Genomic DNA, 20,347 nt, shown 5'->3' on the forward strand with positions numbered 1-20,347 from the left:
AACTTTCAAACGGATCTCTCAATAGACTTTTGATGATTTTAAATAATTTTGGATTCGAATCGATTTTGAACTATTGGATAATACAATGCAGAACTATTTAAAAAAACAAACGCAGAATTTATTTTATAATTGATATCGAGTTATGTTTTCAAAAATTTTGAATTTGTAATCGATTTCTTTTTGTAATTGGATATGGAAATAATTTTAAAATTTTTAATTTTTGATAAAACGCAATTTATTTTCTTATCGATATTAAGTTATATAAGTTTGGAGAATTTTTATTTGTTGAATTTTCACTGTTTTTTTTTTAATTATATATGGAGGAATTTTTTAAACATTTAATTTTTGATATAAGATAAGATTAATTTTTGTTATTGATATGAGTTGTATAAATTTGAAAAATTTTAAATTTATATAATGAATATAATGATAACATTTCTTTTAATTATAGTTTTTTGATAATATAGAATTTTATTATTAATATTAAGTTATTAAATTTTTAACAGTATTCCTTAATCTTTTTGAGTTAATTTTTATGATGACATTATAATTGTTAAAAATGAAAATTTTTAACTTCTAAGAATAAAATATTTTGATATTACTTGATACTTGATATAACTATAACTTATTATTTATTTAAGAACAAAAAGATACAGAAATTAAATATAAAAATATTTAAAACCTTAAAATATAAAATATTTTTGATTTATTTTTTGATAAAGAATTCATTTATACCTGGTTGTATTACATAATTCAACATGTATATTGAGAATTATTTAAAAATATATATTTTTACAAAAATAAGATAAAACATTGCCTAAAAAATATCGGATGTCATGGTTCATATAAATAATCGCGTGATAAAAACGAAATGATGAGGAAAAATTTAAAAAAAACCACTAAAAACTATTTTAATTATTTGACAATAATATTTATTATTAAAAAAAATTACATTTTTTACAAATTCTCATGATTAATATAAAATTAATTAAATAGTATTTAATACAATCCATGATCTCAAATATAAAATCTCAATACCGTTAATATTCAATCATGATTGAAAATGACTATAATCTATTATTTGTGGATTGTTTTAAAGATTATTTCATATAGATATTTTTGATCAATATCGATATCCAAACTCTATCAATTTTTGACAGAAACAGGCTAAATTATGCGAGTTTCCATAAAAGTCGAGATTCGTTATTCGATGTTACAAAATTGAGGACTCTACGGAATATCCTTCATATCGATAAAATCATTTGTACCATGATACGATTTTTATCGATAATTTTGTTAACTGACAAGTTTGATCGCTATATATTTGCAACCTTTTCCATAGGGAGTAATGATTGATGCGAGAATCGAGAACCAATGACAAAAAGGAAAAAGTGACAACGATAAAAAAAATATCAATGAAAATTCAAAAGTTCAAATCGAACTCAAAAAGAATTCTTTTATTATATTGAACAACTGACAAACGTGTGAAAGAACGTCGATTCTGAGCGATATGTATATTAGAAAGGTACCTTGAACTATAGAAACGGAGATTGAACAATAGTAGATACGTGACACGAATGTGTGTTACATGCATGTGTGAAAGATTGAGCCCTGCAGACAAGAGAGTATGAATTCGTCTCTCACGAATTTTTTGGAGTTTAAGCATAAAGTATAGGTTCAACATCAAGGAATATTTTACTTCAAAAGATCAAAAAAATCAACTTTTCAATCTTTGTGATTCAATTTTATTTTATTTGAAAATTTGAATATGATAAAAGTGCTTTATGATAAAAAGTAATTCTTATAATCTGTAATAATTTTTCGCATTCTGCATAATTTCTAATAAGCTCTTAACAGAAAATTTCAATTTTAAAAATTGAACATTATTGTTAACACAAAAAAATAAAATTATTAAAAATAAAGTATATTTATATTTGTATAAAATTTTCATCTTTAAAATTAGATTTTTGTTTAAACTTTATTCGAAAAAGATGTATAAAATAAAAAATATATTTTCATGATATTATTATACACATGATATTACAATATCTATAATCATTACACGTGTAATTTAGTTTAATTTAAAAAGAATTTGTTTAACATCTTACTTTTTAAAAAAAAACTCGAAATAAATCCATAATCATTTCATTTCTTTTTTGATGTAATATTTTAATTGAATCAAAGAATTTATTGTTATATCTACGATCACAAAATTATAAATTAAAAATATTTTTTTTCGTTGAAAAAAAAAGTATATATATAAAGATACATATCAAGAATTATGATCGTAAATATTTCCTATCGATGAGTAATATCTGTGTAATAAAAAGTAGGAAAAAAAAAAAGAATTTTTTATTGTTCCATCGAGACAACGTCGTCATATAACGCAACTCTTCCGTTCACGATCCATATTTATGGCCAGGTCCGCGTATCTCGGCTTGCCGGTAATCCATGACGGCTAGGTTAGGTTTTCGGCACGTTTTCACAGCGTATACAACATAACCTCACCGCTCCAAGTCGAAGACGTGTGTTCTTCGCCTAGAATCATATGCATATTTACGTTGCGCTGCGGAAAGCAACACGCATCGACGTACGTACGTTTTACTCGCTTACTTTCACGAGGAATGACTCAGGGGCTCTGCGCCCCTGCGATGATTGCGGTTTGAGATCAGGGGTGTGAGGGGCGGTGCGAAAAGCGTGCTGATTCTCGCATACATTGCGCAGGACGTCGGCGCCTTAGCGTTACGACCACCCCCTGACCGATTCGGTCGTTGTTTGCTAGCTCCATATCGCGAACGTCCGCGTGGAGAGAAGACGGACGGATCGCGTCGTTGTTTCGTTCTTTCGTATGTGAAAAAGCACTCGCGTTTTTCTCTGATTTATTTTTAACTAAGTAAAAGGAAAAAGGTTTTCCCTTCGACAGGATCGATCGAAATTGCACATCGAAAATATATAAATCTTATGCAAGAAGGAAATAAGAAGAAGTTGAAAAGAATCGAATTAAGAAGCAGTGTGCCTCTATTCCCATGAACCCGTGGTGAGGAGGAGTGGTGCTGGTGATAGTGGTGGTGGTTGCGGTAAAACGTGTCCACGAACTCTTGCCCTCCTCCTCCTCCTTCTCCTCCTCCTTGACTCCCCCTAGGAGCCGGTACAACAGGACGTTAAGAGACGAGGGTGAATAAAAGGGTCGTTTTCTGGGTTCGTCAATACTCGAACAAGATTTTCTCATTCTCGTCTGGTATTTTTCATATTTCTTGGCTGGTGGAATTGTGTGGCCGTAGTGAAACGTGTGCAGATATGCGCGTGCTATCGATCACGCGACCCGATTGCGCGGATATGTGATACCGGAAGTAGGTACGGCAGGCTTGACCTGCGTGCAGGTGCTCCACAGTGCGTGCCACGTATGCGTACATACATAGGGGCGAGCAGCGACAGAGTAGAGAAGGGTGCGCGAGAAGAGGCCGCGTGTCAGGGCCAGTCGTGAAGATGCACGCCACCGACGCCGTCGACGTGACGGCGTCCCTGCCGTCATCCACGTCCTCCGTGGCCGCCTCGAGGAGCTTCGGGCATGAAGTCAGGCTCGTCTTCGTCCTGCTCGTGTCCTGCTGGATCGTCCAGGATCGGCTAGTGCTCGGGATGTCCGAGCCACCGGAGCTAACCACGATTGAAGGTAAATTTTATTCACCCCTTGGATTTGGAAACGTAAATTTTAAGTAGGAAAAGGGAGTTGTTTTAAAATTTTATATGGATATGATTTGTTCACAATTAAACGTTTATTTTTATTCCCTCGTTCGAGAAGATGAATTTTTGTGATTTGTTGAGAATATTCTCGTTTTTTTTGAAATGCGTAAAGTTTTGGATAATTTTGCAGGATTGTTGGGAACTTTGTGAATGATGGAATCATTATATGCAGCTTTTTTTTTTTTTAATTTCGTTAAACTCGATTTTGAAATAAAATCAAGAAAAAACAAGAATTTATTACAAAAGATATTTAGAAATTCATTATTTTATAAAAATTATATAGAATTGTGATTTAGTATGTTATACAAATCGTAAGAAAATATTTTACTATATCACAATATTCTATTTTAATAAATGTTTAACTATTTTTTAATTACATAGTATATACGAAAATAAGAAAATGGCGAGTTGTTTATAAGAATCCAATTATTTAACAATTTTTTATAATATGATAATTAATTTTTAAGATAAAAATAATAAACAATCTCTGGTTGTATATTTTTTTCAGAAATATGAGAATTTTATGAAACAATTTCATAAAAGACAAATCGAACGTACATATTTAATAATTTTTTAATTATAATATTTTTTTTAAATATAAATCGATCGAAATCTTCTCTTTTTTTTCCCGTTTGATCAAAATAAAGAAAAAAAATTTATCGAAAGTTGCTGTAACCGACAGGTTAAATTGATCGAACCGATCGTGTCACTGATTACTGTTTCTTCCACATCTTACACACGGGTTTTTACTGCCGAATCGATATCCAAGCAAATATTATTCCAGCATTGACGAGAAACTACGTGTGGATCGATGTCAAGATCTCTCCGCGTTTTAAGCCTTCTCGTCAGAGCAACGAAACACGTATGCACATCGGATATACAATAAGCTTTTCGCACGATCGAACACACAGTTATTTATCTACAACTGACCTATATATGTATATTTTACGAGTTTTCAAACTATATTGCCAACGATAATCTTTAATGCGTCTTTATGAAATCCGGATAACTATGCTCTTAAAAAAGCAACAAAAATTCAAAAATGTATGTATCGAAAAAGCATAGCATGACAAATGTTTGAACGAGCAATTTTCACAAGTTTCATCCAAAAATTGTTTCATCAAGAATATATATATATATATGTATGTACATTCATATTTTTATTAATATGGAAGAAATGAAACCTAAATAGAAATTTATTTTACTCAATATTTTAAATATTTTATGTTTTGTTGTATCACGTATATATATATATATATATATTTATATTTCTGCACATTTAAAATTCTCATATATATTTATATATATTCGTATATGACGTAAATTTTAACAAAGTACTTTCACAAAATCTTAATTTATCATTAAAATATATTATTCAATATATTATTTTGCATTTTATTTGAATTGTTTAAAACGTTTCACATCTATTTGTTGTATAAAAAACGAATATAATAATATATTTATAAGATAATTTTAGATTAACTTTAGATTAATCAAATTTTATTAAATTCTTTAAATTCAAATCATTGCGACATCGTTTTTTCTTTCTATATACATATTCTTATTAAATTCTTAACAAATATTTTAATATGCAATAATAGAATTATAACAAAAATCGAATTTTTTTACTTATTTTCTTTTTTTTTATTTTTCAAGTTTGAAATCGATATTGATCTTTTTTCATTTGATATTTAAAAAAACATTTATTTGAAATTATAATATAAATCGAATTTTTCCATTTATCTTTCTATTTTCTTTAAATTCTTGGAATTGATGTATCTCGCTTCTTGAGCGAGTCTAATGTTAGGCTCGAAAGTTCAATCATCGGTTGAAGAGGCTCAGTTTATTTCTTTTCTTCCACTTTGTGCTCTCATTTGCGTCCTTATTTCCTAAACGAATAAGCTCGAGTTTCCTCTTTCCAATCGTTAAATCCAAGCAAATTGCACCGGTAATACAGATATTTCATTCCTTGAATTTCTTTAAGATCCGTCAATCTCACGTTGATCTCTTAATTTATAGCCTGAAATTTATTTTCCGACTGTCGTTACTTCCCTGAATTTGTAACCTATCTGTATTCTTATTCTTTCGAAAAAAACATTTATCGTTACTTTTACGTTTCATCGTAATTTATAGATTCTTTTTTATTCTATTTTTTTATTATCAAGGATAATAAATCGGTTTAATTCATTTCTTCAGGAACAATAATTTGAAAAATTGTATCTCTATGATTAATGATGAAAAAAATAAGTAATCGTAGGTAAAAATAACTAATTTTATAATTTTGGTTTTGTTTATAATGTATAAAAATCATATCTATTTTTTTATATCTCTTTTCTATATCTGTTAAAATTATATTTATATTTATTGTTCTTTGAATCCATATATGCATATATACATATATATCGTTAAATTTTTTTTGTTTCTCCTTTTTCATCGAATAAATATTGATCCGAATGTACAATATTTGTACGTTGTTATCAATAATATTTTTTGAATCATCATTTATTAAAAATATTTGTATGTTTTATTACATATTAATATTATTATACAATATTATAAAATATTTCATTTTTATTTTTCATAAATATGCTATAATTATGATATAATAATTATTGTCTTGAATAATTAATTATGCAAATTATTTAAATATGTACATAAACAAAATTTGTTTATATCAAAAGTATTTCTGAGAACATTATATTAAGGTTAACTGTATTATGAAATTTATAGATATCTACTTTTATTAGATCATCAAAAAAAGGAATAATTGTTTTACGTTATTTAAATTTTTATTCAAGTTGAACACTTTAGAATACTGGGATAAGATAATAAAAGAAATATTCACTTTTATTATTAGGAAAAGAAAGAATATTCAATCATTTTATTTATCCTCAATCCTTTTGGATACTTTGTTTCTCGCTTATCTATTTATTATGCATGAAGCTTGTGCAATGTAAACTTATACTAATAAAGAAATAAAAAAATTACAAGGAATTGGAACAAAACTTATTTTTAACTAGCATATTAATATTATAATAATATGAAAATTTTATGATTTTGCAATTCCATCAAAATAATACAATAATAAATTAAATTGCACTAAAAAAATTTCCAAATGTATTTTGTGTTTTAATTTTAAGGTCTAACGGTAAAGAGAAAGGCAATGATGAGAAAGGGAACTCAAATAAAAATAAAGATTTGCATAATTTGCGTTGTTGCAAATGTGGTCATAGATGTAATAATGATATTTATTATACCGAAAACTGTTATAAATTTCACAATTTGTTCTCTCTAACTGTTCAGTTTGATACGCTAATCCCGACACTAAGAAAGTTATATCGATTCTTAAACGAGGAGCACTTAACTATGCTTATTGCATCCAATTTCTCCATTCTTTTCTTTTGTATCTGTATGTAATATTGATGTTCATTTCAAAAGCGTGTCAATTCCCGATTCGTATTTAACTTTTCTCTTTCTCTCTCTTTTTTTTTATAAAAATTGATAATAATTTTATATTCAAGCATGATTTCAAAATATATTTTTTAAAAATAAATAACAAGATTTTTTTCATTGAGATACTCAGTTTTTATAAGAATTTTACATTATGTTTTAAGCAATATTTATATCATAAATCTTTCAAGTCAAATCGTTTCGATTTTTATTTTACTTGATTGAAATTTAGTTTAAATGATTTTAAACGATTTAAAAGACTTGCTTTACAAATTAAAAGTTCTTTAATATAATTAATATTTAAATTGGTAATAATAATTTTAATATAATAATATAAGCATACACATAAATATCAATTTCACAATTTTTAAAAGATAACAAAACGAATAATAATTCTTAATATTTCAATCCAAATACTTGATACTCATAATTTCACATGTTCATTATTTGAATAAGTAATCGAATTTTCTTTTGTAATATCTCAAATATAAAGCTTTCCTTATATTCCTTTTTTTCCCTTCTCATTCAGATTGAATTAAAGAAACCAAATTGAAGTAAAATTGTTAATAGCGGAATTTCGATTAACTGCTTTTTATACTTGGTTTTAAATTAATTAAATGTTCAAGTATTTATTTGGATTTATCCGGATATATTAGGATACTTATTCTCAATTCGTGTATCCATAAACTTTATATTAGTAAGAGTTCTATCAATAAAATATTTTTTTCTAGAAAAAATTGAGATGTTTGAATTTGAAAGCGTATTTTCATCCATGAAGAAATTATCTATTTGATTTTACAATTTTGAAAAATGTATTCGTGCACGAGATACATTGATTGAGAAATATCGTGTTCGAGAGAAAATTTTAATGAAAATATTCTTAGCAAAGATAACGAAGAGACGAATAGAATAAATTGCGCCTCGTTGACTTTCCTCCGTATCGATTTCGTGGAAAACCGTTTCACGTAGAGAAACAGGCTTCTTTGATTATTCTGCAATGCGCAATAGCGCGATATAAATTCGTTTCTCTTCTTCTTTTTTCCTTCTTTTATGAAAAGGTCAACAGTTTAACATCAGTTTCCAAGGTACGAAATCCTCCGATCGATTCAATAGCGTCGTTCGAAATGTATTTCCAATCAAAATATAGTTCTGTGTGTATCCGGCTCTATTGTGCCAATAGCAGTTACGTCGACACATGGTTTTGCGGAGTTCGGTTTGTAGTACATTTGCAAATTGCACAAGGATAGGTTTGCAGTCTACATTGCAGTAAAATGTTCGGTTCTACGGGTTCTTCGTGCTCGTCCGATGTTATTAAATCATATGTGATTAAATTCGTCTAATTTCGATTTAATTCTACTTTGAACGGAAAGACTGAATCGTTTCTAGTCGTTTTTCGATCGAGAAAAAAAAAGTGATTGTTATAGATTATTGTTAGACTATTTGAATATTTATGCACATATGAAAAATTTGAGTGTAAAAAAAATCTACGAAATACACATAATATATAAGAAAGCACAAAATGTTAAAAATAATATTATGATGTTCATGAAAATTTTTATATAAATATGCCGTCTATATTTTATAATATTATGTATATTACATTAATAATACATATTATATTTATGTCAGATTCTCTAAAAAATTAAAATTCTCAAATTAAAAAGAAGTTTTCAAGAAATGCATTTATATAGAATTAGTATTTTAGTGTTTTAATTTGAAAAACTTGTTTTTTATAAAAATAAATTGGATAAAAATTATGTTATTTATTTGTAAAAAATTATTAGAATTAATTTCAATATAGTTATATTTTATATTTGTATGTAATATAGAAAAAAAAGATATTTTTTTCCTTTTCTTTTGTAAAAAATAGAAAATGAAATTTAATTTTTTAAATAAAAATTATATTTTTGTTATACATTTTATTATAAATTGAAAAGTATAATATGAAAATATGATTAATAAAGATATAAAAAAAAAATATTAAAATTAGATTAATATATTGGATCTTTTAAAATTTTCATATTTTTGTTAATCATTATATTTCACTCTATATTTCATGAAATTGAAAAGAGAATAATTAGAGAAAAAATAAAAGTGTTGATTGATTAATACAAAAGATATTTTTCATTTTTGTGAATGAAAAATGTTTTTATCAAAGAGCAAATAAAAATTATTGAATTATCCATCACTTTTATTTATTAGACATTGCTCTACTATCACATTTTAGTCTTGAAACTTTATAAAACTTTTACGAAAAAAGATTTAATATTTTAAAATCCTGTAAAAGCTATCTCAAACATTTTGTAAAAATAGAAATCATGAAATTAACATATTAAAATATAAAATAGTAATAAAAAAATAAAACATAGTAAATAATAATAAAACATAAAGTTCCATGTAAAAATGTTTAATATTTTTTTTTGTAAATTAAAAAAATATTTCAAATAATAGAATAATAACCTGCGTTATTTACATTATCTTTCTTTATCTTCTTGTTTTCACAAAAATAATTCAGCCTTTATCTTCCATCTTTCTAACATCCAGCCAAATACGATTAGTATCAACATTCGATTCAAGAACAATTTTAAGATGAAATTCGATTATTGGCCAGGTGTGTACTCACAAGAGATGTTTCTTCCATATAATAATCTTGTTCTCAAGAGTGGCTTCGTGCCAAGTGAGGCCTAAACAAATCCTAAGCAAGTTCACATTGAGCTTGGTTGGTTCAAATATCGATGCATGGGAGCATCAGGTTGTGAATAAATATTTGATGTCAGTCTTTATGAAGCATTCCGAAAGACTGTCATGCGAACTATTTAAAAACTGGAATTTTATCAAACGGCAAAAAAATCTCATCAACGTTAAACGCGTAGTCGTACGATCGGTGCCCTACATAATTTAATTAGATGAAAATATTTCTCTTATTATTTATACCCTCTTTTAAAATCGTAATAAAAAGAAAAACGTGTCTCTATAATTATTACAATTAAGATAATTTAGAGAAAAAATATTTTCATTATTATAATTACAAATGGGTGCTTTGAGATAGATAGGGTGCTATCGTTTATATTTTCAAGCCGATGAAACATGTACGTAAAATATTAGCATGAATATCAAAAAACATGGAAATCAAGATATCATCATATCATCGTATATTCGTCCTCCCTTTTTTTGTTTTATTTATTAAAAGTAATTTTTTGTTAATATTTATTTATTAAGATTAATTTTTTTTATTATTATTTTTATGTTTTTCACAAAGTAAGTTTCAAGATGTATTTTATTATATATTTTTAACATCTTTAAAATATTTCTTATTAATATTTATTATTATTTGTACAAATTATTTAAAAATTTTAAATAATTAAACAAAACAAGCAATCTATAAGTTGTTATATATTGAAAAAGTATAAAGAACAAGTTATTATGCAGTAATTACTATGCTCATTTTTTGAATACAATGACCTAGATATGACGTAGAACGTACCAATATTGTACTCTAGATATTGGATATACGGAATATTATGTTTTATGTTCTTTGTTATATTTTTATTTTTTATTTTTATAAATAAATTTTATAGATAAAATTTACCTGTTTACAATATTTATAGTATTGAATGTATTAATGAAGAAAGTTATTAAAAGAAATAAAAATTTCATTTACATTTTATGTTTATTTCTAAATTAATCAATCATAATTTAAGTTAATTAGCTAGAGATTTATTAAATGACGCATCAACGAAAATTCACAAAAAGTTGTTTAAATATTGAAAACACGATAAAAAAATTAAAAATTTTTTTTTAGAACTAGATAATAATAAAATAAAAATATTTAAGAAGTTACATTTAAGAAATTATTTAAATGATCACATTTCTGTAATTTAAAAGATTTTTATTAGATATCTGTATATATTTTATATTGTGAAATATAGAATATTTCTATTTTTATTTATACTTAACGTCTCTTAAATTTTTTCGATAACTATTATCACTAAATTATATCATATGAATTAAAATATTATTTTTTTAATATTCTAGTAATAATAGTAGTATTTTAAATATAAAATATTTTTAATTTGCTTCATTGATATACAAAAATAAAAAAGGAACATAATAATCGATCCCTACATGATTATTTGTATTTTTATTCTGATATTATATTATTGATTATTACTTATTGCAATATTTTATATTAGAAAAAAACCTAATTAAAATTATTTATAAATATAAATAGAAATAGTTAAATTAAAAATTAAAAAATTGAATAAATCAGCTAGTTAAGTGTACAATCAAATTCAATTTCTTATTATGTAAAATTTAGAGTTTTTATTAGCACAAGTGACAAATTGGAGTTTTTCAAATTTAACGTCTTTTTCACATTTAAATTATGTAAAAATATAATTTCAAAAAAATTCATTGATATATTTTCAAATATGTATTTTTATATCATAAAAAAGTTATTTGAATTTTATATTTTCAATAATTTCAATAATTTCATGATTAGTATTCAGTAAAAATAAAAAAAAAAAAAAAATAAATAAAATCTATTCAGATAATGAAAAATGCCATTTATATTTTTATAATATTAATCATGTAAAACTTCAACCTATCTTTTCTTTTATTCTTTGTATTAAACCTTAAAAAAAAAGATATCCTTTAATTTTAACATTTTAATCATACATTTGCTGCAACGATGACATAAAAAATTACAATTTCAAAGAAAAAAATTTCGTATCGCTGCAAGAACGTGTAAGAATGCTAAATTTAAAAAGTCAGGAATAAAAACAAAAGAAACAATAGTTTTTTTGTACTAATAAAATCTAAAAACTGCAAATTGTATATTAAATATACATCAAGAGTATGAAATAATATGAAAAACAGATTATAAAACGGATTATACATAAATAAAAGATTTTTTTTTTCCTTTTGCAAAATTCTAAATCTTATAACTCTCAAATAATCTTTTTTCCTATGTTTCATATTGGCAAAGGTCACAATTGAAGCCATTACACAAAATACAAATCTATTTGCGGCATAATTTATCGTGAAGGCATTTAGTGTGAGCCTTGTTTCCTCTAAATATAGTATATTCTACTGTGACAGTATTCTATGCGGTTCAATTAAATAGATTTTCAATTTTAATCGTATACAACATTTAGACAGCGGCAAATGTTCCGTACTAAGCTCGAACAGAGTACGCGATATCACGGTATCATGCAGCATACAAACATATTCAAACATCTACAGACAAACTCTTAAATATCTATAAATGTGTATAAAATATATCTATAAGTTGCATTTCCGTCCATTAGATTGTACATGTTTGTGAAAAAATTTTATAAACGCAATCATAGAAATGAAATCGAAACAAAAAATCTTAATATTATAATAAATATTTTGTCTTTATATTTTTTTTTGTATATCATTCTACAAAAATTGATTAATTTTATAAAAATTTTTGTATATTTAATTTTTCTATAAACTTTTATAAACTTTTGCAATTTATAATATCCATAATCAGGTTTTTAAAAATACGTTTCAAAATATGGATAAATGAATTACGAACGAATAATTATAATTATAATATGATTAATTATAAAAAATTAGCTACTTAAATTTTAAAGAAATACTATATTTTAATAATTTTATAATATAAATCTATTTATCAATTTACCAATACCAAAAAATAACATCATTATTGTAAAAAACGAAAACAAACATGTTGTATAAAAAAATAAAAGCAATAATTCATAATTTTGTTCAAATTTATATAAATTTATTATTCAAATTTCCTTAATTTAAAGGCAAATATAATTTAATGACAATTTATCGCATATTATAAATATTTTCATTTTTCAAATTTTATAAAATTGTATCATTTGCAATTAGATAGAAAAAAGGAATGATTATGAAAAAGATAAATAAAGATAAATAAAGAAGCTTATAATTGCAATATTAAGAAAACCAAATTTACGTATTGATAATCAATTATTAGAAAGATTATAAGCTTTTGTTTAATATTATATAAAATTAGTAAGTGATTTATAAACGTACATAGGAAACGCAGGCTATCTACAATATATATATATAGAAACTGATCTATATCATTATGTGCAAAGATGTAGAGAGAGAGTCACTTTCGTGACATTCGTGCGTGCAAGGATTACCTTGGTAAGAATTGAACTACCCCCCCGTCATGTAATCGATATAAAATGATATTATATCGCCAACTATCACAACGCTGGCACCCTTGAATTTCTGTGACGCAGTTCGACGCCAATATGTCGCGAGGTGCGTTCATACGGACAATTAGATGAGTCACCTTTGTGCATCGTAATTGCACGGAGAGCCACTCTTTCCGATATCTCCTGTCGAAGCGAGCGAGACCATATAAAAAAGATGATAATGATGAAGAGGCTGTGCTCGTACGTGACAGTATATACTTTATATATACTTATATACTTTGTACACGAATCTCTGTGTTTTTTTTTTTTTCTTAATTAATAAGTCGCTTAGTGGTTGCTTAGAAGGACATTCCTTTTGTTGATTAAATCGCTACGATCGCCTTCTTATTGCTTTTTCATTATTCGGGTTCGAAATTAAAATGTTTAAAATGTGAATCTGTATTTGATTCATTTTTGGCCCAGTGTTTGTAGCTCGTAGTAACGTTAACCGATTTTGATGAAATTCTATGCATATATATATATATATATATATATAACTTATTGTTGTTATTGTTGTTATTATTTGTTTTAAATTTTCATTATAGATTTGAATTGTGATTTTTACTTATTTCTTTAATTTTGATTAATCCGATTAATCTAGTTTTTAAAAATTATTTTTTATATATTATGTAGTAACGTCTCAAAAAAAAATTCAAATTGTTTGATTCATTCTTAAAAAAGTTTCGTCTATCACTATATAATAATTTTGCATTGAAAGATTTGTAACAGATATTTATATAGCGAAAAGTGATTCTATTTCGCTTTTAAGTAATTGCTTATAAGTTACAAAATAATATTATTATTTAATAAATAAGCCTTAACTGACATTCTTGTATACAACATTTGTGCTTGTTTTGGCCTTTTAAATTTTTCAAAGGAATATATTATTCACGAATATATTAACAATTTGTATATACATAATATATAATAGATTTTCTGTATATAAATATATATTTATAATAATATATAGTGATATAGATATAGAATATATAGTAATATGATAAAAATTTGATTTTTTAACGAGTTCTTGCAATATGCAAATTCTTATAATATCAAAAATATTGTTATATTAAATATAAAAATATAATTATTGTCTTTATATTATGTAATTTCTTGTCTACGATATACTATCTTTTTTAAATCGATATATATTCTCATATATGAGAATTAACATGATTGCCTATAACGCAAATTCACATTTGCCTAATCCATATAACCGTTATATGAGAATTTATTAAATATTATATAAAAGTATTATAATATTAACATTAACTTGCATTTATCGAAAAATATATCGTTTATTGGATCTATTGTACATAAACAAACTTTAAAATATAATAATTCTGAAGTTTAACACATGAAGACGAGCTAATCAAAAGTTTAGAAATACTAATTAAATCACCTTATTCTAAACTTTGTTGAAAATGACAAAACTTATCAAATTTTCTACATTATAAGTTGTTTGGAAATTACTTTTCTTCTACTTTTATGGAAATCATCTCAATTCGGTAGAGATAATAAACTTTTAATTAATCAAAGTTTATATTTATTATTTCTTGTTTCTTTTCTTTTTTTTTTTTTTTTTTTTTTTTGGATTATCAGTTGGCTCATATGACGAACTGATTAAGTCATTCATTTGCTTTGATTTCTATGCGTCCAACAAGTTTTTTTTTTTTACGTCGTCTATCGATCTTCGAATGATGGCATATTTCTGGCATAGATGAACGCAAAGTTTTCTTTTTTTCCCCCCTTTCCTTTCTTTGTAATATTCAGTGTACTATAGATAAAAAGAATCAATACGTATTCTTTTGAATTCCTTTTGTTGCTTGTCAAGAAAACTTGCATTATAGATTCTATATTTTTTCTTCTTCTTTTTCTTTCTATGGCGTTAACGTTCATCGTAATAGATTTTTTATTTTTAGCCCTTTCATTTTCCTTTTTTTATTTTTTTTTTTTTGATATTTTAATTACAATTATTTATTAATTGAATACATTATCTAAATTTTATTTTTGATTTATGTCATTACGTGTTATTTTCTTCTTCTTCTTAAATTTGATATTATGCAAGTTAATTATTTAATGTAACCAAAGTTGATGAACTCGATTGGATTATAAAATTGATTTTCTATAAAAGTTGAAGTACATATGTGTACAATATATACGCCTTTTACGAGTTTCGTCGTCATAAAATGCAATTGTGAAACTCGAACAATCTAGCCAAATGCGTTTTTTATTTTTGTTGCAGTTTATTGACAACTTTTTTGAAGAATTTATTTATAATCGTTAAAAAAAAATGAAATTCATTGCTTCAAAGAATTATATCATAAATAAAATGTTTTTCGCTTTAATTACTGTAAAATAATTATTTGTAAAAATAAGTTATGTATTTTTTAAAGTTAGATTTATATAAAAAATTAATATCAATACAAGAATCGAAAAAAGTTAATCCCTTCTTTATTATAAAACAAAAAGGATTTTAAATTATAAAAATAGATAAAAATTTTATAAGAATACTTTTATAAGATTATAAAACTAATGTTGATAAAAAATGAAAAACTAATTCAATTTTTAAAAAAAATTAAATATACAATAAAATGATTTTAAAAAAGTAGTTTTTTTAAAGAAAAAAGAAACTTGTAAAGAAACGAAATGTTTTTAAAAAAATCTTTATAGAGCTTTACTTTAATTCATTTTCTTTAGAAAAAAAAATTAAAACATTAAATTTAAATATTCTTGAAATTATACGCGAAGTTAAACGGATTTAATAAGATTTAAATGAAAAAAAAATGGAATTAATGAAATAAAAGAATATATTAAAAAAAAAAAAATAACTTTAAAAATATAAAGAAAGAAAAGGAATAAATTCTTTTTTAAAAGAAAATGATTTATATTATAAAAATCTCAAGAAATACGAAAAATGCTTTCTCTTTACAAAAACGAAAAAATAAAAACACGAATTAAAAAAATCGTAGAATCCAAAGAATTTTATATATTTTAATTTCATGAAAAGAAAAACATTTTAAAATGTCTTTATTTAAGAAGAAATATAAATTTAACATATTGATTCAAAGATACGAATCGAATCTCTGTTAGCTTAAGATCATCGATCCTCAAATATTTTAATTGCATCTGACGCGGTTGCTTTTTCTTTTGTTTGCCCTTAAAAGAGAATTGCTAAATCGATTACAAGAAAGGTTTATTTTAGGATAGGGTTTATTTTAGGATTTGCCAGAAAAACATGTCGTAACATTTAATTAATCATGAGATATCCCCATGATTACATGCGTTGCATCCACTTTTTATCAAGCGGTAATTAGAACATGCCCCGAGGTTGTTTCGTTTTAAAATACACCGCTGAAATTCTTACAGATCTCTGACCAGGAGGTGATGGATATATATAGACTTTGCTTACTGCTTGGAAAACGAGTTTTAACCATCGTAGGGCTGTAATTAAAAGCACATTGTCTCGATAATTCGATTGCCTCTTATTTTCACAATTTATTTATCTTAATATCTATTGTACTAATCTTATTTCTCTTTATCTTTTCTTCAACTCATAAAGACAACTCATAAAGACTTATTTCATTTCATTCTTTCTTCTTAAACTCATAATTATAAATCAAAAAATTCGTAACGTGATTTAGAGAAAAATTTATGCTTTTTTTGTTTAAAAAAAAAGATAAGATTGAAAAAAGTTTTGGTTCTTTCAAGAATTTATTTTTTTGATTAACTTTTCTTTTAGTAGAAAAAAGTGAATTTTTTTTGCAAAATTCATTGTCTTTTCCTTTCTTTCATCAATTGAGATAAATATTTTATGAAAATATTATTTATTTTTCGGAAACATAATTTTTTAATATGTGAATTATTTCTTGAATTTATTATTGTTTTCTTCTTTTCATCAATAAATGTAATCTAATTTATGAAAATTATATAAAGATGAAGTTTCAAGTTTTCATTTAAGAAAATGAAGTTTCTTTTAAAAAATTTAATTTTGGAACATTTTTTAACAGAAAAATATAAACTTTTTATTAAATTTGTTTTCTATTCTTTTCTTTTTTTTCTTTTCATTGTCAATTAATATATTTCAGTTTGTGAAAAATAAATAAAAATATATTTAAATTATAATAATTAAAGTTTTTAAAAAGATATAATATATATGAATTTTTTTACAGAAATGATTCTTTTATTAAAGTAAAATTTTTGAAATATTTGTTTTGATTTTAGTTTCTCGGTAAAATTTCCAGTCATTATTATTTAGCATAAATCAAGTTTTTTTGAAGAGAATTATTACAGTAGCCAAACTAGTAATCACAAAGTTTCCTTTTTGTCTTTTATACATATATTTATCTCTATATTTACATCTACATTTACATGTCTACATTTACATTTATAAATTAAATTAAACATGCTTTACTTCTTATAGATATATGCAAATGTTAAAAACTTTGATCTTTTATGCATAATGTGTTTTCTTGCCAATCCAGTTCTGCTTGAATTCTTGAATTCAACTTGGCTCAAAAACATACGTATTACTATTTGAACTCTTCTTCTTCTTTCAAATTTCATCTATTTTTTTATGTTATTTTAATTAAATCATTTTTTTCATTAGTTAAAACTTTCTTGTAATATGTAATTAAAGATATAAAGAGATTAGTGTTTAGTGCTTTGTAGTGCTTACAGAAGAAATAGATGAATTAGAAATTAAAATTAGAAAATTAAAAAGTTAAAAGAATAAGTGAATTACAGAAGAAAAAAACGTGTGAAAAAAATTATTACGCATATTCAATATATGTACATAAACATTAATTTGTTATTAAATTTATATAAAATATATTTATATAAAAACGTAATATTTTTTAAACGAATCTTAAATTATAGTATATTGTATACTTTATTTAGAAAGAATTATATTTTTTTCATTAATAATTATTAATAAAATAATATTCATTTTTACTTACTATTTTCCTTATTTCTAAAAAATTTGAATCAATGTCCAAAATTATGTGAATATTTAAAATTTTCAACATAATGAAACTATTATTTCTGATAAAATATTATATAAATAAAATTTTAAATCTATACTGATGTAAATCTATATATTTATCATATAACCTAATTTGAAAATTTTTTGATAAAAAATTAAAGTTTTATTATTAAACAGAAAGATATGAATAGTTTTAAAGATATTGACATAATAGTTAAGAAGTTTAATTGCAAAAAATTATTAATCTAATTATAATTATTGATGTATTTCATAGAATCTAAGACTTAAGAAAAAATTAGAAAATGTTTTTGTGTAAAATTTATTAAAATAATTAAAAATATTTGTAACAGACGAATATCGAATCAATAACGAAATTAATAACGAAATAATTAAGATTCAATATTACATATACAGTAATTGAATTCAAATTTATATATATATTATTTATTATTTAAAAAATAAAAATAAAGAATATACTATTTATTATTTAAGAATAAGAGATAATTATCTTTTATTTAATAAATTCATTCTTATTGAAGTTAAAAATTTAATTTATTTAATAACCACCTCGTTATATCTGTTATTCTACGTTCCATTTCATTTGCTTTTTGTTTGCTATTCGTTAGAAAGGTGAATGGTCGAGAAGTAAAAACGTAAAGACACTGCAGTCTGCACTGCGGACTCACGTGCACAAGCAAACTTCCCGCTTAAAGTCAGAAGCCATAGTCTACATTCTCTAGAATATTCTGTTAGACTTGAACTAGTTACAAATTCGACGTGATAACAAACAATGATGGTTATTGATTGATTCTAGAATTAATCATTATATAAAATTTCGCGATGGAATTTGATTTTTCTTTTTTATCTTCTATTTTCTTTCGATACATGGTTGTAATTGTGATCTCAAATTTGATTCATGTCATGTTAAGCTATCATATCATTTATTTTGATTTCTTTCTTGATTTTTATTATGCTTTTATGTACTTTATTATTTCTTTCATGATAATGGAACAAATAAATAAAAGAATAATTGAAAGTTAATACAAATATAATAATATAATAATAAAAATTTCTTCCTTTAAAAAAAAAAATACTTTTTATCGTTATTTGATTATTTTTTTAATTAGATACCATTGCAATTTAATAGTATTTGTTAATAAAAATAGTTGAAGAGTTATATTTTTAAAAAATAAAAAGATATTATGAATATATTTTTAATATTTTATATATAATATATAATATATATAATATAATAAATTTTTAATATTTGGATAAGTTTTAGTTAGAAAAATTTTTAAACTCTCATGATTATTTTAAATTTTTTATAAAAATGTATTTCAATTATAATATTATTTAATTTTTTATCTTTTATTTGAAATAAAGAAATACTTTAATATAAATGATATGAATTATTCTTTAATTTTTATTCTTTATTTTAAATTCTTAAATTTCTAATTTTACAATTTGTTTATTTTTTTTAATATTTTATTTTCCATTTTTTCCCTATTAAAACACAAAATAAATTATTATAATCTCATAAACATTTTCTAAAATGCAAATCAAAAATAATCAATTTTCTCGTCAATTGTATCGATAGCACGATGATTATATTTTTTTCGATCACGTTTCATCGACGATCCAATGTAACAAATTTTTGAATATATTATGATCGAATTAGTAAAGATTCTGTCGTTTGCCATCGACTTCGTACAAATCAATCGCAACGTATGCAAATTTCATATTGAAATTCCTTGGGAAATTACGAAAAATAAATATTTCAAATGTTAAATTATAGAGCTGAGAAGGAAATCGATTGATAATCAATAATCACGATAAATGGAAAATATAATATTTAAATTTTCGAATAAAAAGAGTATCGTCCATTAAAATGCATTTATTTCAAGTTATGCAACTTAATGTGGCACACATTTTCTTGCGTAATGTATTACTT

General features: G+C 24.0%; 1 protein-coding gene and 1 long non-coding RNA gene across 3 annotated transcripts in view; one reads left to right on the top strand and one right to left on the bottom strand.

The window, feature by feature from the left end:
* Positions 1-1,994: 1,994 nt before the first annotated feature.
* LOC147658320 (uncharacterized) lies at positions 1,995-2,727 on the bottom strand. The gene is made up of 2 exons (XR_015290708.1): positions 2,599-2,727; positions 1,995-2,538 (listed from the first exon to the last, which is right to left on the bottom strand). It is a non-coding gene; the product is annotated as an uncharacterized LOC147658320 (long non-coding RNA).
* Positions 2,728-2,786: 59 nt separating this feature from the next.
* jus (EB domain-containing julius seizure protein) overlaps positions 2,787-20,347 on the top strand; it is a 49,275-nt gene continuing 31,714 nt past the window's right edge. For both annotated transcript variants that reach the window (XR_001112205.3, XM_003694225.4), the window contains exon 1: positions 2,787-3,670. Coding sequence is in view for 1 of the 2 variants with exons in the window: in XM_003694225.4 (XP_003694273.1) it covers positions 3,487-3,670 (184 nt within the window). In the remaining variant the exon portion in view is untranslated. The remainder of the gene's footprint in view (positions 3,671-20,347) is intronic.

The sequence above is a fragment of the Apis florea genome, unplaced genomic scaffold, assembly GCF_048593485.1.
Source record: "Apis florea isolate Af1SG1 unplaced genomic scaffold, ASM4859348v1 contig_2291_pilon, whole genome shotgun sequence".
Classification (NCBI taxonomy): domain Eukaryota; kingdom Metazoa; phylum Arthropoda; class Insecta; order Hymenoptera; family Apidae; genus Apis; species Apis florea.